The sequence below is a fragment of the Salmo salar genome, chromosome ssa19 (assembly GCF_905237065.1).
Source record: "Salmo salar chromosome ssa19, Ssal_v3.1, whole genome shotgun sequence".
Lineage (NCBI taxonomy): Eukaryota > Metazoa > Chordata > Actinopteri > Salmoniformes > Salmonidae > Salmo > Salmo salar.
In genome coordinates this window covers 37,275,577-37,299,346 of record NC_059460.1, presented here as the reverse complement: position 1 = coordinate 37,299,346, position 23,770 = coordinate 37,275,577, and the positions used below count along the sequence as shown (strand labels likewise).

The 23,770-nt window shown below is 49.5% G+C and overlaps 1 protein-coding gene across 2 annotated transcripts in view; it reads left to right on the top strand.

Moving 5' to 3' along the window:
* The window catches only part of jag1b (jagged canonical Notch ligand 1b), an 87,432-nt gene that overhangs the window by 11,960 nt on the left and 51,702 nt on the right, over positions 1-23,770 (top strand). For both annotated transcript variants that reach the window (XM_045702281.1, XM_045702282.1), the window contains exons 3-5: positions 9,010-9,061; positions 21,085-21,342; positions 21,822-21,882. In XM_045702281.1, the coding sequence (XP_045558237.1) occupies positions 9,010-9,061; positions 21,085-21,342; positions 21,822-21,882 (371 nt within the window). The remainder of the gene's footprint in view (positions 1-9,009; positions 9,062-21,084; positions 21,343-21,821; positions 21,883-23,770) is intronic.

Here is a 23,770-nt window from a genome sequence, read left to right as displayed (position 1 = left end):
AAAGGGAACACTTAAACAACACAATGTAACTCCAAGTCAATCACACTTCTGTGAAATCAAACTGTCCACTTAGGAAGCAACACTGATTGACAATACATTTCACATGCTGTTGTGCAAATGGAATAGACAACAGGTGGAAATTATAGGCAATTAGCAAGACACCCCCAATAAAGGAGTGGTTCTGCAGGTGGGGACCACAGACCACTTCTCAGTTCCTATGCTTCCTGGCTGATGTTTTGGTCACTTTTGAATGCTGGCGGTGCTTTCACTCTAGTGGTAGCATGAGACGGAGTCTACAACCCACACAAGTGGCTCAGGTAGTGCAGCTCATCCAGGATGGCACATCAATGCGAGCTGTGGCAAGAAGGTTTGCTGTGTCTGTCAGCGTAGTGTCCAGAGCATGGAGGCGCTACCAGGAGACAGGCCAGTACATCAGGAGACGTGGAGGAGGCCGTAGGAGGGCAACAACCCAGCAGCAGGACCGCTACCTCCGCCTTTATGCAAGGAGGAGCAGGAGAAGCACTGCCAGAGCCCTGCAAAATGACCTCCAGCAGGCCACAAATGTGCATGTGTCTGCTCAAACAGTCAGAAACAGACTCCATGAGGGTGGTATGAGGGCCCGACGTCCACATGTGGGGGTTGTGCTTACAGCCCAACACCGTGCAGGACGTTTGGCATTTGCCAGAGAACACCGAGATTGGCAAATTCGCCACTGGCGCCCTGTGCTCTTCACAGATGAAAGCAGGTTCACACTGAGCACGTGACAGACGTGACAGAGTCTGGAGACGCCGTGGAGAACGTTCTGCTGCCTGCAACATCCTCCAGCATGACCGGTTTGGCGGTGGGTCAGTCATGCTGTGGGGTGGCATTTCTTTGGGGGGCCGCACAGCCCTCCATGTGCTCGCCAGAGGTAGCCTGACTGCCATTAGGTACCGAGATGAGATCCTCAGACCCCTTGTGAGACCATATGCTGGTGCGGTTGGCCCTGGGTTCCTCCTAATGCAAGACAATGCTAGACCTCATGTGGCTGGAGTGTGTCAGCAGTTCCTGCAAGAGGAAGGCATTGATGCTATGGACTGGCCCGTCCGTTCCCCAGACCTGAATCCAATTGAGCACATACTGTTTTTTTTATTATTTATCCTGTTGCCTAGTGACTTTATCCTTACCTCAATTACCTCGTACCGCTGCAAATGGACTCTGAACTGGTAACCCGTGTATATAGCCAAGTTATCGTATTTATTCCTGGTATACTACTTTTCTATTATTTCTCTTTTTTTCTGCATTATTGGGGGGACAGGCTGTTTTCAGAGAAAGGTCTTCCTGTTCACGTACCCAACAGGAAGAAAGGGTGACTGCTTGACTATCACATATAGCCACAAAGCATTGGTAGCTAGCTACCCATGAAAAATGTTTGCCTGTTTTAACTAGCTGGCTGGCAAGATGACTCAGCGTGAGGTAATACAGTAGGGGGAGTGCTGCTCGGCGTGAGGTAATACAGTAGGGGGAGTGCTGCTCAGCGTGAGGTAATACAGGTGCAGTGTGAGGTAATACAGTAGGGGGAGTGCTGCTTAGCGTGAGGTAATACAGTAGGGGGAGTGCTGCTCGGCGTGAGGTAATACAGTAGGGGGAGTGCTGCTCGGCGTGAGGTAATACAGTAGGGGGAGGGCTGCTCGGCGTGAGGTAATACAGTAGGGGGAGTGCTGCTCGGCGTGAGGTAATACAGTAGGGGGAGTGCTGCTCAAACTGAATGTTTTATGTGTTCTCCACTCTCTAGTCCTCACAGAATGAACTCGGAGCATGAGAGTGTGGAGTGCGGTTGTATGCATATTGAGAAACACCCAGTGACTCGGAGAGAAACACCCAAGGTGTCGTGTGTTTTCCCCTGCCACTCTGTCAGTCAGGGTGCTGCCTGCCAAACTTTGAAGTGTGTGTGTGTGTGTGTGTGTGTGTGTGTGTGTGTGTGTGTGTGTGTGTGTGTGTGTGTGTGTGTGTGTGTGTGTGTGTGTGTGTGTGTGTGTGTGTGTGTGTGTGTGTGAATTCAGTCAGGTGTTCTGGCAGATCAGATAGAGATGGATTTTAATCAGATGTCCTGTCAGCTTTGTTGGAGAGTGAGTGAGTCTGTCTGTCTGTGCGTCTGTGCCAGGACGATACCAGTGTCATGATGTTGTCTGTTGCGAGAGAGCGCTCTGGAGTATCTGTCTTTGTGTTTATGGCCAGTCTCAACTTCAGTTTAAAGAGTGAGTTTGGAGTCAGGCTGTCGCCTGGGAACGGAACCCTGGCTGCTGTAGACATGCTGTTATACACTCTTAGCTGATAACCCTGTGTGTGAGACTGAGACAACGTATGGTGTATCTCTCTCTCTCTCTCTCTCTCTCTCTCTCTCTCTCTACAGTATTACTGACCAATTGACCGTCCCAAATGGCACCCTATTCCCTACACAGTGCACTACATTTGACCGGGATCCATTTAGGCTCCATAGGACTCCAGTCAAACGTAGTGCACTATATAGGGAATAGGGTGCCATTTGGGACGGACCTCAAATGCTTTTCATGTTGAGCGTAGTAGATAGTAAATGTCAGAACACGTCGCGGAACACGTTCTATGTTTAAACAAGGCCTGAGATGAAAGAGTTCAACCTGAATACAAGCTGTTGGCTACTGTGTTTTTACTACGTCTTGTCTTTTAAACAAGGCTCTGGACTGTCACAACACAATTACATTGGTTAAATAAATAAACTAAATTAACGTTTGGTTAAATAAACTAAACTGTAATGATTTTAACAAGAGGTGAATTAAAAAGTGTTATGTGAGCATGTTTAGCATTGCAGACAGTGTTCCTAGTCGGTCTGTCAGTCTGTACATCAGTGAATAGTGTGAGGAGGGGGGAAATAACAGTATTATATCTGAATGGGCTGGGAGGTTTTAGCAGCAGGGCTGTCTGGCTCACTGCTCGTCCCCAACCACACACCACCAGGGAGACTGGGCTCCCAAAAGGGCAACCTTTCCCCTATGTAGGACACTACTTTTGACCAGGGCCCTGGTACATGTGGGAGGCATTCTAGCTAACAGCATGTCAACTCCTCCTGTTCAATGAGGGGGGGTGAATGACGGGTGGGGGGTGAGAGAGAGTGTAATAACCCCCCAAGCTGCTACGGTGTAATGACCCCCCCAAGCTGCTACGGCGTAATGACCCCCCCCCAAGCTGCTACGGCGTAATGACTCCCCCCAAGCTGCTACGGCGTAATGACTCCCCCCAAGCTGCTACGGCGTAATGACCCCCCCCAAGCTGCTACGGCGTAATGACCCCCCCCAAGCTGCTACGGCGTAATGACCCCCCCAAGCTGCTACGGCGTAATGACCCCCCCCAAGCTGCTACGGCGTAATGACCCCCCCAAGCTGCTACGGCGTAATGACCCCCCCAAGCTGCTACGGCGTAATGACCCCCCCCAAGCTGCTACGGCGTAATGACCCCCCCAAGCTGCTACGGCGTAATGACTCCCCCCAAGCTGCTACGGCGTAATGACCCCCCCAAGCTGCTACGGCGTAATGACCCCCCCCAAGCTGCTACGGCGTAATGACCCCCCCAAGCTGCTACGGCGTAATGACCCCCCCAAGCTGCTACGGCGTAATGACCCCCCCAAGCTGCTACGGCGTAATGACCCCCCCAAGCTGCTACGGCGTAATGACCCCCCCCAAGCTGCTACGGCGTAATGACTCCCCCCAAGCTGCTACGGCGTAATGACCCCCCCCAAGCTGCTACGGCGTAATGACCCCCCCAAACTGCTACGGCGTAATGACCCCCCCCAAGCTGCTACGGCGTAATGACCCCCCCAAGCTGCTACGGCGTAATGACCCCCCAAGCTGCTACGGCGTAATGACCCCCCCCAAGCTGCTACGGCGTAATGACCCCCCCAAGCTGCTACGGCGTAATGACCCCCCCCAAGCTGCTACGGCGTAATGACCCCCCCAAGCTGCTACGGCGTAATGACCCCCCCAAGCTGCTACGGCGTAATGACCCCCCCCCAAGCTGCTACGGCGTAATGACCCCCCCAAGCTGCTACGGCGTAATGACCCCCCCAAGCTGCTACGGCGTAATGACCCCCCCCAAACTGCTACGGCGTAATGACCCCCCCAAGCTGCTACGGCGTAATGACCCCCCCAAGCTGCTACGGCGTAATGACCCCCCCAAGCTGCTACGGCGTAATGACCCCCCCCCAAGCTGCTACGGCGTAATGACCCCCCCAAGCTGCTACGGCGTAATGACCCCCCCCCAAGCTGCTACGGCGTAATGACCCCCCAAGCTGCTACGGCGTAATGACCCCCCCCAAGCTGCTACGGCGTAATGACCCCCCCAAGCTGCTACGGCGTAATGACCCCCCCAAGCTGCTACGGCGTAATGACCCCCCCCAAGCTGCTACGGCGTAATGACCCCCCCAAGCTGCTACGGCGTAATGACCCCCCCCAAGCTGCTACGGCGTAATGACCCCCCCCAAGCTGCTACGGCGTAATGACCCCCCCAAGCTGCTACGGCGTAATGACCCCCCCAAGCTGCTACGGCGTAATGACCCACCCCAAGCTGCTACGGCGTAATGACCCCCCCAAGCTGCTACGGCGTAATGACCCCCCCAAGCTGCTACGGCGTAATGACCCCCCCAAGCTGCTACGGCATAATGACCCCCCCAAGCTGCTACGGCGTAATGACCCCCCCAAGCTGCTACGGCGTAATGACCCCCCCAAGCTGCTACGGCGTAATGACCCCCCCCAAGCTGCTACGGCGTAATGACCCCCCCCAAGCTGCTACGGCGTAATGACCCCCCCAAACTGCTACGGCGTAATGACCCCCCCAAGCTGCTACGGCGTAATGACCCCCCAAGCTGCTACGGCGTAATGACCCCCCCAAGCTGCTACGGCGTAACGACCCCCCCAAGCTGCTACGGCGTAATGACCCCCCCAAGCTGCTACGGCGTAATGACCCCCCCCCCAAGCTGCTACGGCGTAATGACCCCCCAAGCTGCTACGGCGTAATGACCCCCCCAAGCTGCTACGGCGTAATGACCCCCCCCAAGCTGCTACGGCGTAATGACCCCCCCCAAGCTGCTACGGCGTAATGACCCCCCCCAAGCTGCTACGGCGTAATGACCCCCCCCAAGCTGCTACGGCGTAATGACCCCCCCCAAGCTGCTACGGCGTAATGACCCCCCCAAGCTGCTACGGCGTAATGACCCCCCCCAAGCTGCTACGGCGTAATGACCCACCCCAAGCTGCTACGGCGTAATGACCCCCCCAAGCTGCTACGGCGTAATGACCCCCCCAAGCTGCTACGGCGTAATGACCCCCCCAAGCTGCTACGGCGTAATGACCCCCCCAAGCTGCTACGGCATAATGACCCCCCCCAAGCTGCTACGGCGTAATGACCCCCCCAAGCTGCTACGGCGTAATGACCCCCCCAAGCTGCTACGGCGTAATGACCCCCCCCAAGCTGCTACGGCATAATGACAAACCCTCTTCAACTACTGGTGTGGTACCAGGCAGGGTGAGGGTCGGACAGCCACAGGGACGCTGATACTTACCAGAGAACAATAAATGCTGTCAGCACCTCGCTTTCCAGCTTGAACCCCAGAGAAAGACGAAACGATATTCACCATTCTGAGTGCTTTGGTACAACATCTGTTGGCAGGACCATAGACATTAGCCTTGTTAGAATCAACGTGTTTCCTTTATCCTGCCAACTGAATATCTTTCCCTTCTACTGTTGTCCGGCCGCCCGGGTAGGGAGTTGTTTGGTTTGAGGAGCCTGGCGGTGCTGATTAGGAAGGCTGTTGTGTGCTGTGTAAACATGTTGAGAGCTGTGCTGTGTAGTGAGTCAGGTTCATTCTAGACTGTCCCAATTGGCACCCTAGTCCCTATGTAGTCCACTACTTTAGACCAGGGGCCACCACTACTTTAGACCTATCCCATAGGGGATAGGGGGCCATTTGGACCACAGCCTTACCTAGAGTCATTTATCAGGTCCATTCATTACTAAAATGTCTTAATGTAGGATAATACATCTGTAATCTCGATGTTCCTGTAGCTATTTAGTTCTTGACTGGTGACTGGTGTCAGATCAGACAGGTGACTGGTGTCAGATCAGACAGGTGACTGGTGGAGTGAACAGAGACCTGCGAGACAGTGGAGTGAGGCATGAGAACCTGAAGGTGTTTGTTTAGCTGGAGAGGTGTTTTTAGATGAAGTCATGAGAGAGACAGTCATGAGAGTTTAACGTGTGAATTAGTGTACCTTTTTAGTTGCAGAGTGAAGAGGCAAGAGAAAGTCAAGAGAGAGAGAGACACTTTGGTAGGATGTATTTCCTGTGTGGTTGTTGTATGCTACAGAGTCATAGTCTACCTTTAGCGTCCATGCTGTGGGAGATGCCTCTGAGATGCTGTGGGAGATGCTGTGGGAGATGTCACACTGTCACAGCATCTCTGAGGCAAGTAGGTGTTGGATGCTACAAAGTGGAGTCAGCTCTTGAAGTGGAGAAACTTGTGTGTGTGTGTGTGTGTGTGTGTGTGTGTGTGTGTGTGTGTGTGTGTGTGTGTGAGCTCCTGACCAGAGATCTGAGCCGACTGTATGAAACTGCTGACCTGCAGATACAGGCCTTGTCCAATTGTTCCTCTCTCTTGGAGTCACAGCGCTCGTTCTCTTCTCCCATCTCTCCGTATGACTGGTTCTCCCCAACCACCTGTAGATTCTCCCGGGACATTTCTCTGTGTCTGTCCTGTCTTGACCTACTACACCACGGACCTATACCTACTGTGTACACTTCAACTAGTCCTGTCACCATGCTGTTTCACAATCCTCTACATGTCATGTCTAGTCTGCCTATCCTGTCCTGACTTGACCTACTCAACCACAAGGCTTTCACCAGTTGTCTCACAGAGATCTATATTGATACGTGTTTGATTTGTTTATATAATATTTGCTATTTTTATTTAATTTTGTGTTTTTTAAATTGTGTATAATTTTGCAAATGTGTTTTCCTTGGTTAAATACAAGTTAATAATAATAATGAATCTCAGCCAGTATGAGCGTCGTCCTCCGTCACTGCTGTCTCACAGACACCGTTTTCTAGTCTGTAGTTCTGTCCTGTTCCGACGTGGCCTACTAAATCATATGATCTCAGCAGTTCTGACTGAATATCTCGCCGTATAGCCTCGTTGTTGCCTCTGAGTGTATTAACTTGAATCACAGGACGGTGATGAAGCATTATGAAATTGATGTTTATGTATTTTTTTTCTCTCCTTGCTGGGAATTCAAACCGGTTTTAAACCTGATTCACACGCAGTGTACTAATGCATGCTGGTTGTTTACCTTTAGCCATAGACCCCACCATGTATTTATAAATGAGTGCCTTCAGAAAGTATTCATAACTTTTATTTTTTTTTTTACCTAAATTTGAAATGGTTTAAATTTTAGATTTTTCTATCACACAATACTCCATAATGTTTTTTGACATTTTTACAAATTTATTTTAAAAAAATGACGGGTTGAAATGTCTTGAGTCATATAAGTATTCAACCCCATTGTTATGGCAAGCCTAAACATGTTCAGGAGAAAACATTTAATTTTAAAAAGTTACATGATAATTTGCATGGACTCTGTGTGCCGTAAGTATTTAACAGGATTTTTGAATGACTACAAGCTATGAAGGAAAAACTTCTGGCGTTTTGGTGCAGCAGACTAGTGCAAATCATATTTCATTTTTTTTATTTAACCTTTTTATTTAACTAGGCAAGTCAGTTAAGAACAAATTCTTATTTACAATGACGGCCTAACCCCAGACAACGCTGAACCAATTGTGAGCCGCCCAATGGGGCTCCCGATCATGATACATCCTGGATATTGCAATATCGTCAACAATAATATCCCGATATGTAACTATTGTTTTCCTCCGTCACTAATCCAACATCCTGTCGTCTATACAGCTGACGGTCTAAGACTGTATTGATTTCCCCCGTCACTAGTCCAACATCCTGTCGTCTATACAGCTGACGGTCTGAGACTGTATTGATTTCCCCCGTCACTAGTCCAACATCCTGTCGTCTATACAGCTGACGGTCTGAGACTGTATTGATTTCCCCCGTCACTAGTCCAACATCCTGTCGTCTATACAGCTGACGGTCTGAGACTATTGATTTCCCCCGTCACTAGTCCAACATCCTGTCGTCTATACAGCTGACGGTCTGAGACTGAATTGATTTCCTCCGTCACTAGTCCAACATCCTGTCGTCTAGCTACTTCATCAGATCAGCTGTTAGTTACCATGGTGTCTGGACTACCTGTAATCTGAGGTTCATATGGGGATGAGGAAGAAGTAGCCAGGCTACAGCGGACGGAAGAGTTGTTTTCGAAAGGGATCAGTTTGAGCAAGGTGAGGTGCAGAATCACTCCTCTTCATCACATAATGATTAGTTATTAGGGATGAAGGTGATTTTTGTAGATCAGCGATTCTACACAGGTCTGACAGCAATGTAGCCTATCTCAAACACACACACACACACACACACACACACACACACACACACACACACACACACACACACTGGTTTCCGTATTAGGTAGTGTTGCAGTCCCAGTGTCGGACTCCGAGTTGGAACACACCAGTGTACTCAGTCGGTGGGGATCCTTCCAGAACAGGCTTTACATAGCTACTGTCCTTGACAATAGACACGAGGGACACTAGATGGTGTGTTAGAGCCCGGTGTCAATTTACACTGGAGAATGTTTGTGTTAGTGCCAAGTGTTGCTGTTAGTGTTGCTACTTGCTATCAATGTTTTGGTTCAGAGTTGCTCTTTGATGTTGTTGTTTGGTTAGGGCTGCAATATTCTGGTAACTTTACCAACATGCCCAAGGTTAGCCTGTTCAGGTATCACGGTGGGAAGAGTTTTAGTATGGGAGGAAGGGAGAAAGTTAGCAGCTCTGTTTGGTTGATGTTGTGTTGACTCTGATCTCTCCATCTTCCCCCAGAGGTCCTACACGTTGATAGTGGAAGCCTTGGACGCTAACAACGATACCAGCGGTGAGTCGCTCTGTCCTGCTGGCGCTCTGTCCTGCTGGCTCTCTGTCCTGCTGGCTCTCTGTCCTGCTGGCGCTCTGTCCTGCTGGCGCTCTGTCCTGCTGGCGCTCTGTCCTGCTTCTAGCTCGCTCTGTTTTCCCCTCATTCATTCTTTCTCTCTGTCCTGCGTGTTAACCTTAGGGACTCTCCTAGCTGTTGAAGGCACCTCTCCTCCCACATGGCCCGGTGTGTGTGAGCGCATGTTGACAGGTGTCTGTAACCACCTGATGGAATACCTCAGGGAAAAGGGGGGAGAGAAAGGGAGAGCTGCAGACTGGGAGGAGAGAGGGAGAGCTGCAGACTGGGGGGAGAGGGAGGGAGAGCTGCAGACTGGGGGGAGAGGGAGGGAGAGCTGCAGACTAGGGGGAGAGGGAGGGAGAGCTGCAGACTGGGGGAGAGGGAGGGAGAGCTGCAGACTGGGGAGAGGGAGGGAGAGCTGCAGACTGGGGGGAGGGAGGGAGAGCTGCAGACTGGGGGGAGAGAGGGAGAGCTGCAGACTGGGGGAGAGAGGGAGAGCTGCAGACTGGGGGGAGAGGGAGAGCTGCAGACTGGGAGGAGAGAGAGGGAGAGCTGCAGACTGGGAGGAGAGAGAGGGAGAGCTGCAGACTGGGAGGAGAGAGGGAGAGCTGCAGACTGGGAGGAGAGAGGGAGTGCTGCAGACTGGGAGGAGAGAGGGAGAGCTGCAGACTGGGAGGAGAGAGAGGGAGGTGGAGGAGTGGGGGTAGTGGTCTGTGGCCGTCCTTCATATGAAAGCGAGTGTAGTGAGATCAGACGGCAGTCTGGCTCCATTCACAATGCAGGAACATGTCTGCTACCTGACCTTTCAGCTACAGGATGCTACATCACTGTTCAGATACCTTCTATGTTTCACTATGGCACGCTGATGAAGCACTATGGCTGTCTGTCTGTCTCTCTTTCTCTGTGTCTGTCTTCTCTTTCTCTGTCTGTCTCTCTCTGGCTGTCTGTCTCTCTCTCTGTGTCTTTGTCTGTCTGTCTGTCTCTCTCTCTCTGTCACTGGCTGTCTGTCTGTCTCTGTCTGTCTCTCTGTCTGTCTCTCTCTCTTTCTGTCTGTCTGTTTCTCTGTGTCTGACATAAAGGTAAGGGGGAAAGTGTAACGGAACTACAGTACGGGGGAAAGTGTAACAGAACTACAGTACGGGGGAAGTGTAACGGAACTACAGTACGGGGGGACAGTAACGGAACTACAGTACGGGGGGAAGTGTAACGGAACTACAGTACGGGGGGAGGTGTAACGGAACTACAGTACGGGGGGAAGTGTAACGGAACTACAGTACGGGGGGAGGTGTAACGGAACTACAGTACGGGGGAGAAGTGTAACGGAACTACAATACAGGGGGGAATGTAACGGAACTACAGTACGGGGAAGTGTAATGGAACTACAGTACAGGGGAACTACAGTACGGGGGGAAATGTAACGGAACTACAGTATGGGGGGAAGTGTAATGGAACTACAGTACAGGGGAACTACAGTACGGGGGAAGTGTAACATAACTACAGTACGGGGGGAAGTGTAACGGAACTACAGTACTGGGGGAAAGGGGAAGTGTAACGGAACTACAGTACTGGGGGGAAAGGGGAAGTGTAACGGAACTACAGTACTGGGCGGAAGTGTAACGGAACTACAGTACTGGGGGAATTGTAACGGAACTACAGTACTGGGGGGAAAGGGGAAGTGTAACGGAACTACAGTACTGGGGGGAAAGGGGAATGTAACGGAACTACAGTACTGGGGGGAAGTGTAACGGAACTACAGTACTGGGGGGAAGTGTAACGGAACTACAGTACTGGGGGAAGTGTAACGGAACTACAGTACGGGGGGAAGTGTAATGGAACTACAGTACTGGGGGAAGTGTAACGGAACTACAGTACGGGGGAAGTGTAATGGAACTACAGTACGGGGGGAAGTGTAACAGAACTACAGTACCGGTTGGGAAAGGGGAAGTGTAACGGAACTACAGTACTGGGCGGAAGTGTAACGGAACTACAGTACTGGGGGAATTGTAACGGAACTACAGTACTGGGGGGAAAGGGGAAGTGTAACGGAACTACAGTACTGGGGGGAAAGGGGAATGTAACGGAACTACAGTACTGGGGGGAAGTGTAACGGAACTACAGTACTGGGGGGAAGTGTAACGGAACTACAGTACTGGGGGGAAGTGTAACGGAACTACAGTACGGGGGGGAAGTGTAATGGAACTACAGTACGGGGGGAAGTGTAACAGAACTACAGTACCGGTTGGGAAAGGGGAAGTGTAACGGAACTACAGTACTGGGCGGAAGTGTAACGGAACTACAGTACTGGGGGAATTGTAACGGAACTACAGTACTGGGGGAATTGTAACGGAACTACAGTACGGGGGGAAGTGTAACGGAACTACAGTACGGGGGAGTGTAACAGAACTACAGTACGGGGGAAGTGTAACGGAACTACAGTACGGGGGGAAGTGTAACGGAACTACAGTACGGGGGCGAAGTGTAACGGAACTACGGTACGGGGGCGAAGTGTAACGGAACTGCAGTACAGGGGGAAGTGTAACAGAACTACGGTACGGGGGAAGTGTATCGGAACTACGGTACAGGGGGGGACAGTAACGGAACTACGGTACGGGGGGACAGTAACGGAACTACGGTACAGGGGGGACAGTAACGGAACTACGGTACGGGGGAAGTGTAACGGAACTACGGTACAGGGGTACAGTAACGGAACTACGGTACGGGGAACAGTAACGGAACTACAGTACTTGGGGGGAAGTGTAATGGAACTATGGTACGGGGGTGGATAGTGTAACGGAACTACAGTACAGGGGTGGAAAGTGTAACGGAACTACAGTACGGGGGAAGTGTAAAGAAACTACAGTACGGGGAAGTGTAACGGAACTACAGTACTGGGGGGGAAAGGGGAAGTGTAACGGAACTACAGTACTGGGGGGAAAGGGGAAGTGTAACAGAACTGCAGTACAGGGGGGAAGTGTAACGGATCTACGGTACAGGGGGGACAGTAACGGAACTACGGTACGGGGGAAGTGTAAGGGAACTACGGTACAGGGGGGAAGGGTAACGGAACTACGGTACAGGGGGGAAGTGTAACGGAAGTACGGTACGGGTGGAAGTGTAACGGAACTACGGTACGGGGGAAGTGTAACGGAACTACAGTACGGGGGAACTACAGTACGGGGGGAAATGTAACGGAACTACAGTATGGGGGAAGTGTAATGGAACTACAGTACAGGGGAACTACAGTACGGGGGGAAGTGTAACATAACTACAGTACGGGGCGAAGTGTAACGGAACTACAGTACTGGGGGAAAGGGGAAGTGTAACGGAACTACAGTACTGGGGGAAAGGGGAATGTAACGGAACTACAGTACTGGGGGAAGTGTAATGGAACTACAGTACGGGGGGAAGTGTAACAGAACTACAGTACCGGTTGGGAAAGGGGAAGTGTAACGGAACTACAGTACTGGGCGGAAGTGTAACGGAACTACAGTACTGGGGGAATTGTAACGGAACTACAGTACTGGGGGGAAAGGGGAAGTGTAACGGAACTACAGTACTGGGGGAAAGGGGAATGTAACGGAACTACAGTACTGGGGGGAAGTGTAACGGAACTACAGTACTGGGGGAAGTGTAACGGAACTACAGTACGGGGGGGAAGTGTAATGGAACTACAGTACGGGGGGAAGTGTAACAGAACTACAGTACCGGTTGGGAAAGGGGAAGTGTAACGGAACTACAGTACTGGGCGGAAGTGTAACGGAACTACAGTACTGGGGGAATTGTAACGGAACTACAGTACGGGGGAATTGTAACGGAACTACAGTACGGGGGGAATTGTAACGGAACTACAGTACGGGGGGAATTGTAACGGAACTACAGTACGGGGGGAAGTGTAACGGAACTACAGTACGGGGGAAGTGTAACGGAACTACAGTACGGGGGAAGTGTAACGGAACTACGGTACGGGGGCGAAGTGTAACGGAACTACGGTACGGGGGCGAAGTGTAACGGAACTGCAGTACAGGGGGAAGTGTAACGGAACTACGGTACGGGGGAAGTGTAACGGAACTACGGTACAGGGGGGGACAGTAACGGAACTACGGTACGGGGGGACAGTAACGGAACTACGGTACGGGGGGACAGTAACGGAACTACGGTACGGGGAAGTGTAACGGAACTACGGTACAGGGGTACAGTAACGGAACTACGGTACGGGGGAACAGTAACGGAACTACGGTACGGGGGAACAGTAACGGAACTACGGTACGGGGGAACAGTAACGGAACTACGGTACGGGGGAACAGTAACGGAACTACGGTACGGGGGGACAGTAACGGAACTACGGTACGGGGGGACAGTAACGGAACTACGGTACGGGGGGACAGTAACGGAACTACGGTACGGGGGGACAGTAACGGAACTACGGTACGGGGGGAAGTGTAACGGAACTACAATACGGGGGGAAATGTAACGGAACTACAGTACGGGGGAAGTGTAACGGAACTATAGTACTGGGGGGGAAAGGGGAAGTGTAACGGAACTACAGTACTGGGGGGGAAAGGGGAAGTGTAACGGAACTACAGTACTGGGGGGAAAGGGGAAGTGTAACGGAACTACAGTACTGGGGGGAAAGGGGAAGTGTAACAGAACTACAGTACAGGTTGAAGTGTAACGGAACTGCAGTACAGGGGGGATGTGTAACGGATCTACGGTACAGGGGGAAGTGTAACGGAACTACAATACGGGGGAAATGTAACGGAACTACAGTACGGGGGGAAGTGTAAAGAAACTACAGTACGGGGGAAGTGTAACGGAACTACAGTACTGGGGGGAAAGGGGAAGTGTAACGGAACTACAGTACTGGGGGGAAAGGGGAAGTGTAACGGAACTACAGTACTGGGGGGAAAGGGGAAGTGTAAAAGAACTACAGTACAGGTTGAAGTGTAACGGAACTGCAGTACAGGGGGGAAGTGTAACGGATCTACGGTACAGGGGGGACAGTAACGGAACTACGGTACGGGGGAAGTGTAACGGAACTACGGTACAGGGGGAAGGGTAACGGAACTACGGTACAGGGGGGAAGTGTAACGGAACTACGGTACGGGGGGAAGTGTAACGGATCTACGGTACAGGGGGGGAAGTGTAACGGAACTGCAGTACAGGGGGGAAGTGTAACGGATCTACGGTACGGGGGGAAGTGTAACGGAACTACGGTACGGGGGGAAGTGTAACGGAACTACGGTACGGGGGGAAGTGTAACGGAACTACGGTACGGGGGTGGACAGTGTAACGGAACTACGGTACGGGGGTGGACAGTGTAACGGAACTACGGTACGGGGGTGGACAGTGTAACGGAACTACGGTACGGGGTGGACAGTGTAACGGAACTACGGTACGGGGGTGGACAGTGTAACGGAACTACGGTACGGGGTGGACAGTGTAACGGAACTACGGTACGGGGTGGACAGTGTAACGGAACTACGGTACGGGGTGGACAGTGTAACGGAACTACGGTACGGGGGTGGACAGTGTAACGGAACTACGGTACGGGGGTGGACAGTGTAACGGAACTACGGTACGGGGGTGGACAGTGTAACGGAACTACGGTACGGGGGGACAGTAACGGAACTACGGTACGGGGTGGACAGTGTAACGGAACTACGGTACGGGGGGGACAGTAACGGAACTACGGTACGGGGATGGACAGTGTAACGGAACTACGGTACAGGGGGGAAGTGTAACGGAACTATGGTACGGGGGTGGACAGTGTAACGGAACTACGGTACAGGGGGGAAGTGTAACGGAACTATGGTACAGGGGGGACAGTAACTGTAGTTCCGTTACACTACGAGGGGGACAGTGTAACGGAACTACAGTACGGGGGGAAAGTGTGTTGGTTTACATAGGAGATGACCTAGAAGTACTGTACTGAGACGGTCTACATTTCATCATGGTATGTAGCACTATGTTGACCGTCTGTCTAGACTAAAGGGTCGTGGAAAGTGCTACAGTGTGTTGTTGGAAAGTGTATGATACAGTACAGTCAAATTAGGTTTTCTGTTGACTCTTTCTGATGCAGCATGTTTGTTGGATGAGAGACTGAATTTTACTGTAGATGGCTGGGGGAATGGAGCCTGTGTTTTACTGCAGATGGCTGGCTGGGGGAATGGAACCTCTGTTTTACTGCAGATGGTTGGCTGGGGGAATGGAACCTCTGTTTTACTGCAGATGGTTGGCTTGGGGAATAGAGCCTCTGTTTTACTGTAGATGGCTGGCTGGGGGAATAGAGCCTGTGTTTTAATGTAGATGGCTGGGGGAATAGAGCCTGTGTTTTTACTGCAGATGGCTGGCTGGGGGAATAGAGCCTGTGTTTTACTGTAGATGGCTGGCTGGGGGAATAGAGCCTCTGTTTTACTGTAGATGGCTGGCTGGGGGAATAAAGCCTGTGTTTTACTGTAGATGGCTGGCTGGGGAATAGAGCCTGTGTTTTACTGTAGATGGTTGGCTGGGGGAATAGAGCCTCTGTTTTACTGTAGATGGCTGGCTGGGGGAACGGAGCCTGTGTTTTACTGTAGATGGCTGGCTGGCTGGGGGAATGGAGCCTGTGTTTTACTGTAGATGGCTGGCTGGCTGGGGAATGGAGCCTGTGTTTTACTGTAGATGGCTGGCTGGGGGAATGGAGCCTGTGTTTTACTGTAGATAGCTGGGGGAATAGAGCCTGTGTTTTACTGTAGATGGCTGGGGGAATAGAGACTGTGTTTTACTGCCGATGGCGGGCTGGGGGAATGGAGCCTGTGTTTTACTGCAGATGGCTGGCTGGGGGAATGGAACCTCTGTTTTACTGCAGATGGTTGGCTGGGGGAATGGAACCTCTGTTTTACTGCAGATGGTTGGCTTGGGGAATAGAGCCTCTGTTTTACTGTAGATGGCTGGCTGGGGGAATAGAGCCTGTGTTTTTACTGCAGATGGCTGGCTGGGGGAATAGAGCCTGTGTTTTTACTGCAGATGGCTGGCTGGGGAATAGAGCCTCTGTTTTACTCTAGATGGCTGGCTGGGGGAATAAAGCCTGTGTTTTACTGTAGATGGCTGGCTGGGGAATAGAGCCTGTGTTTTACTGTAGATGGTTGGCTGGGGGAATAGAGCCTCTGTTTTACTGTAGATGGCTGGCTGGGGGAACGGAGCCTGTGTTTTACTGTAGATGGCTGGCTGGCTGGGGGAATGGAGCCTGTGTTTTACTGTAGATGGCTGGCTGGCTGGGGGAATGGAGCCTGTGTTTTACTGTAGATGGCTGGCTGGCTGGGGGAATGGAGCCTGTGTTTTACTGTAGATGGCTGGCTGGGGGAATGGAGCCTGTGTTTTACTGTAGATAGCTGGGGGAATAGAGACTGTGTTTTACTGTAGATGGCTGAGGGAATAGAGCCTGTGTTTTACTGCAGAAGGCTGGGGGAATGGAGCCTGTGTTTTACTGCAGATTGCTGGGGGAATGGAGCCTGTGTTTTACTGCAGATGGCTGGGGAATGGAGCCTGTGTTTTACTGCAGATGGCTGGGGAATGGAGCCTGTGCTTTACTGCAGATGGCTGGCTGGGGGAATAGAGCCTCTGTTTTACTGTAGATGGCTGGCTGGGGGAATGGATCCTGTGTTTTACTGTAGATGGCTGGCTGGCTGGGGGAACGGAGCCTGTGTTTTACTGTAGATGGCTGGCTGGCTGGGGGAATGGAGCCTGTGTTTTACTGTAGATGGCTGGCTGGCTGGGGGAATGGAGCCTGTGTTTTACTGTAGATGGCTGGCTGGGGGAATGGAGCCTGTGTTTTACTGTAGATAGCTGGGGGAATAGAGCCTGTGTTTTACTGTAGATGGCTGGGGGAATAGAGACTGTGTTTTACTGCAGATGGCTGGCTGGGGGAATGGAGCCTGTGTTTTACTGCAGATGGCTGGCTGGGGGAATGGAACCTCTGTTTTACTGCAGATGGTTGGCTGGGGGAATGGAACCTCTGTTTTACTGCAGATGGTTGGCTTGGGGAATAGAGCCTCTGTTTTACTGTAGATGGCTGGCTGGGGGAATAGAGCCTGTGTTTTTACTGCAGATGGCTGGCTGGGGGAATAGAGCCTGTGTTTTTACTGCAGATGGCTGGCTGGGGGAATAGAGCCTCTGTTTTACTCTAGATGGCTGGCTGGGGGAATAAAGCCTGTGTTTTACTGTAGATGGCTGGCTGGGGAATAGAGCCTGTGTTTTACTGTAGATGGTTGGCTGGGGGAATAGAGCCTCTGTTTTACTGTAGATGGCTGGCTGGGGGAACGGAGCCTGTGTTTTACTGTAGATGGCTGGCTGGCTGGGGGAATGGAGCCTGTGTTTTACTGTAGATGGCTGGCTGGCTGGGGGAATGGAGCCTGTGTTTTACTGTAGATGGCTGGCTGGCTGGGGGAATGGAGCCTGTGTTTTACTGTAGATGGCTGGCTGGGGGAATGGAGCCTGTGTTTTACTGTAGATAGCTGGGGGAATAGAGACTGTGTTTTACTGTAGATGGCTGAGGGAATAGAGCCTGTGTTTTACTGCAGAAGGCTGGGGGAATGGAGCCTGTGTTTTACTGCAGATTGCTGGGGGAATGGAGCCTGTGTTTTACTGCAGATGGCTGGGGGAATGGAGCCTGTGTTTTACTGCAGATGGCTGGGGGAATGGAGCCTGTGCTTTACTGCAGATGGCTGGCTGGGGGAATAGAGCCTCTGTTTTACTGTAGATGGCTGGCTGGGGGAATGGATCCTGTGTTTTACTGTAGATGGCTGGCTGGGGGAATAGAGCCTGTGTTTTACTGTAGATGGCTGGCTAGGGGAATAGAGCCTGTGTTTTACTGTCGATGGCTGGCTGGGGTAATAGAGCCTCTGTTTTACTGTAGATGGCTGGGTGAATAGAGCCTGTGTTTTACTGTTGATGGCTGAGGGAATAGAGCCTGTGTTTTACTATAGATGGCTGGCTGGGGGAATAGAGACTGTGTTTTACTGTAATCAAAAAAGTGTTAAATAAATAAAAATATAATTTATATTTGAGATTCTTCAAAGTAGCCACCCTTTGCCTTGACAGCTTTGCACACACTTGGCATTCTCTCAACCAACTTCACCTGGAATGATTTTCAAATAGTCTTGAAGGAGTTACCACACATGCTGAGCACTTGTTGGCTGCTTTTCCTTCGCTCTGAAGTCCGACTCATCCCAAAACCATCTCAATTGGGTTGAGGTCGGGTGATTGTGGAGGCCAGGTCATCTGATGCAGCACTCCATCACTGTCCTGGAGGTGTGTTGGGTCGTTGTCCTGTTGAGTTGTGTGCAGTATGACAGGAGGTGTGTTGGGTCGTTGTCCTGTTGTGTTGTGTGCAGTAAGACAGGAGGTGTGTTGGGTTGTTGTCCTGTTGAGTTGTGTGCAGTAAGACACAGGTCAGCTGCCATTTCTCTTTCTCTTTCTCTTTCTCTCTCTCTTTCTCTTTCTCTTTCTCTCTTTCTCTCTTTCTCTCTTTCTCTCTTTCTCTCTTTCTCTCTTTCTCTCTTTCTCTCTTTCTCTCTTTCTCTCTTTCTCTCTCTCTTTCTCTTTCTCTCTCTCTTTCTCTCTCTCTCTCTTTCTCTCCTTTCTTTCTTTCTTTCTTTCTTTCTTTTATTGGCATGGGAAACATATGTTAACATTGCCAAAGCAATTGAAATAGATAATAAACAAAAGTGAAATAAACAATTAAAAATGAACAGTAAACATTACATTCACAGACGTTCCAAAATAATAAAGACATTTCAGATGTCATTATGTCTATATACAGAGTTGTAACGATGTGCAAATAAAGTACAAAGGGGAAAATACCCAGCAGATATGGGAGTTTATCAAAATTGGGTTTGTTTTCAAATTCTTTGTGGATCTGTGTAATCTGAGGGAAATATGTGTCTCTAATATGGTCGTACATTTGGCAGGAGGTTAGGAAGTGCAGCTCAGTTGCACTCTCTCAGGGTCAGTCTGTTTGGTCTGGAGGTAAAGCCATGACACTCACTACTCTCTGTCTCTCAGGGTCAGTCCTTGCATCTCGGTTACCATTGATGACCTTGTCTGTTTGGCTGGGAAAGAGGGTAGACGGGGGGGGAGAGAGACTGTCAGGGCTCACTGCCTTATGAGGAAGAGGGAAGACTGTCAGGGCTCACTGCAAAAGGTGTAGGACAGTGGTTACCAACCAAATGCAAGCAGATATCTTCCGCTCAGATTTGTTTAAAGTTCTGTAACTTTAACATTATTAACAGTACTGTAGTAATGAGGTTAATGCAGTAGGCTATAGGCCCAATACATTATCACTGCATATTGGCTTTGCTTGAATTGCCCTGCCAATGTTGTTCTTCTGAGACTATTTAAAGATGATATTTAAATCTAGGTACAGTGCCGTGAAAGTATTTGATCTATTTTTGCATCTTTTTTTATATTGAATGTAATCAGATCTTCAACCAACACATAATATTAGATAAAGGGAACTTGAGGGAACAAATAACAGAAGAAAATGGAGACTTATTTTATTTAATTAAGTTATCCAACACCCAATTCCCCTGTGTGGAAAAAGTAATTGCTCCCTTTCTCTCAGTAACTGGTTCTGCCACATTTTAGCTGCAATGACTCCAACCAACCACTTCCTGTAGTTGTTGATCAGTCTCTCACATCGCTGTGGAGGGATCTTGGCCCACTCTTCCACGTAGAACTGCTTTAACTCAGCGGCATTTGAGCGTTTTCAAGCATGAACGGCTCGTTTCAAAACCTGCCACAACATCTCAATTTGGATTAGGTCTGGATTTGACTAAACCATTCCCCCAAAAAATATTATTTTTTGTTTGCTTTTTAACCATTTTCATGTAGTCTTGATTGTGTGGTTTGGATCCTTGTCTTTCTGCATGACTTCAGCTTCAGTTCATGGACTGATGGCCTGACATTCTCCTGTAGAATTCTCTGATACAGAGGAGAATTCATGGTTCTTTCTATTAAGGCAAGTCGTCCAGGTCCTGAGGCAGCAAACATCCCCAAACCATCACACTACCACCACCACCAATGCAGTGTTTGATCCCATTATGTCTGGAGAAAACCAATCTCATCCAAAAAGTTAACTCAAGTTTGCCAAAAAGAACCTGGAAACAGCTGAAACATAATTAAGACTCTTGGAAGAATGTTTTTATGGACAGATGAGTTAAAAGGATAACATTTTGGATGACATGGGTCCCATTTATGCCTGGCAAAAACCAATCACTGCATTCTAGGAGAGGGGGCAAGAGAGAGGGGGCAAGAGAGAGGGGGCAAGAGAGAGGGGGCAAGAGAGAGGGGGCAGGAGAGAGGGGGCAGGAGAGAGGGGGCAGGAGAGAGGGGGCAGGAGAGAGGGGGCAGGAGAGAGGGGGAAGGAGAGAGGGGGAAGGAGAGAGGGGGAAGGAGAGAGGGGGAAGGAGAGGGGGAAGGTGACTGTCGAGGGCTGCCACAAGCCAACCAGCGAGAGAGGGAAGGAGAGGGGGAAGGAGAGAGAGGGAAGGAATTAATGATTCCATTGGATCCAGGACGTTACACTACCATTCACCTTATCAGAATACATGCTACGTCTACATAGACAAGGTGTTTCTAACCAATCAGATAGGAGTTTTGATTAAAGAACGAGGGTCATTTGATCCATTAGGAGCTAAAATCAAGGATTGCCTGTAATATCCTCGTTTTAATTTCTACCGCCAATGCAGCTGATATTGTGTATTTTCTGAACCTTCCATTAGCTGGTGATGATCAACCCCAGCCATGCTATACCTTCTAACATGTTATATATCTAATATATTCTAACTGGTTGTATATCTATAACCCATTAGGTGGTGATTGAGAAGGCATCCCACTCTGGGATGATCAACCCCAGCCATGCTATACATTCTAACATGTTATATATCTATATCTAATATATTCTAACTGGTTGTATATCTATAACCCGTTAGGTGGTGATGGTCAGGTGATTGAGAAGGCGTCCCACTCTGGGATGATCAACCCCAGTCATCAGTGGCAGAAGCTCAGCCACAACGGTCCTATTGGTCAGTTTGAGTATCAGATCCGGGTCAGCTGTGACGAGCACTACTATGGCTTCGGATGCAACAAGTTCTGCCGACCCCGAGATGAGTTCTTCGGACACTACACCTGCGACTACAACGGGAATAAGACCTGTCTGGAGGGCTGGTCTGGACTAGAATGTAACACACGTATGTAAACACTGACTACTTCCTGTTAACTTGTTGAGATCCCTTGGCAGAAGGTCTCAACTTAAAGGTGGTTCTTCTGGTTAAATGGATATTAACTCCAGTAGGCTGGGAGGGAGGGGCCATCTGTAGATGCAGAGAGAGGAAAAGAGTCTCTACACAGAGAGAGAGGAAAAGAGAGAGACAGTCTACACAGAGAGAGAGGAAAAGAGAGAGACAGTCTACACAGACAGGAAAAAGGAGACGGGGACAGTTTGTCTGTATGCCGGGAGGCTATGGAATTATGATAATATTGACTGTTTCTGGAGAAAGGGAAATGTTACGTTTGGAACACAGTAGGAATGACGTTCAAGAGGTTGATAAACTCCCTTCCAACTTATTTTACCTGCATGTGTCACATGTCAACAGACGGTAGGTAGATGCTAAACTGCCAACATTTCAGATATTCACTGACATATGCTCTCTTCCTCCCTCCCCTCCAGCCATCTGCCGGCAGGGCTGCAGTACAGAACATGGACACTGCAAAGAGCCAGGTGACTGCAAGTAAGTCTCTCAGTTTCCTCTCTTCTCTCTCTCGCCACTAAAGTGGAATCCGTTTTTGCTCCTTCACCGTCTGCCATGATATTTATTATGAGTAGGGTTGTGACGGTCATGGAATTTTGGATGACTGTAATTGGCCAGCCAATTGACCACAATCTCTGTAATAACCGTTCGCATAGCAATTAAAAAAATAATAATAATACAAATCTAATTTGTATACTACCATTTTTTACTTTCCTCCGCTCCTTACTGCATGTGCTGCCGTAGAAATGTAATGAACAGAACGAGGTTCCCATTCAAGTCAGTGATGACATAATGGGTGGACTGGCGGCCATTATGAGTGTACCCCATAGGATCAAAGCAGGAAGTGTACAATATGTGCTGTGATTTTATTGATTCAACATATCTCCTTGTTGTTCGTGCGTCCAGTAAGCTACTCCAAGTGTAGAAAGCGCGCGGACGATGTCGCGACGAAACGTTTTAAAAAAAGTTGTATTTACGTTCATTCAAACATGTCAAACATTGTAAAACATCAATCTTTAGGGCCTTCAGAACGTGAAGATTCAATAATATTTCAACCGGACGGTTCCTGTGTCTTGAAAAAAGTTTTGGAACGGGAGAATCCTCCCTCGTGAACGCGCCCCAAGAAGTGATGTCACCCCCTGCCTCAACAACTTCCCCTCCTTGTCATTTCGGGCTCTGTTCATCGTAGAAGCTTCAAACAACTTTGTAAAGACTGTCGACATCTAGTGGAAGCCGTAGGAAGTGCACAATTATTACTACGTCACTGTCTATTCAATAGGAAACGACTTGAAGAGAGCCCATGCATCCAGATTTCCACTTCCTGGTAGGATTTCTCTCGGGTTTTTGCTTGCCATATGAGTTCTGTTATACTCACAGACACCATTCAAACGGTTTTAGAAACTTCAGAGTGTTTTCTATCTATACTAATAATATTCATATCCTAGGTTCTGAGTTTGAGTAGGAGGCAGTTTAATATGGGCACATATTTTTTCCGAAATTGTCAATACTGCCCCCTATCCTTAAGGAGCTGTAAGAGGTTATTAACTGACGTTACAAAAAAATCCATTCCATTGAATGAGCCACATCAGTTCAATGAGTTTGTATGGACTAATAGCAGCAAGGCCAAATACAACATTTTAATCAAATACGTTTCTTTTTCTCCCCACAATTTCGTGATATCCAATTACGATCTTGTCTCATCGCTGAAACTCCCCCAATGGGCTGGAAGAAGTAAAGGTCGAGTCATGTGTCCTTCAAAACATGACCTGCTAAACCGCTCTCCTTAAAAACCTGTTGAGGACAGACGTTCCGCTAGCGGGACCCCTCGCCAACAGCCAATGGAATAGCAGGGCGCGAAATACAAAACAACAAAAATCTCATAATTCAAATTTCTCAAACAATCAACTATTTTACACCATTTTAAAGATAAACTTCTCGTTAATCCAACCACCTTGTCCGATTTCAAAAAGGCTTTACGGCGAAAGCATAACATTAGATTATGTTAGCACATCACCTTGACAAGAAAAACCACACAGCCATTTTCCAAGCAAGGAGAGACGTCACAAAAACCAGAAATACAGCTAAAATGAATCACTAACCTTTGACGATCTTCATCAGATGACACTCCCAGGACTCAATGTTACACAATACATGTATGTTTTGTTCGATAAAGTTCATATTTATATCCAAAAACCCCATTTTACATTGGCGCGTGATGTTCAGAAAATGTTTTGCCTCCAAAACATCCGTGAATGAGCACATCAATTTACAAAAATACTCATCATAAACGTTGATAAGTAAAGACCCCCCCCCTTCATACCAGACTTCCACAGGAACTCCCAGCCATTCTGGAATTAGCCTGATTGTG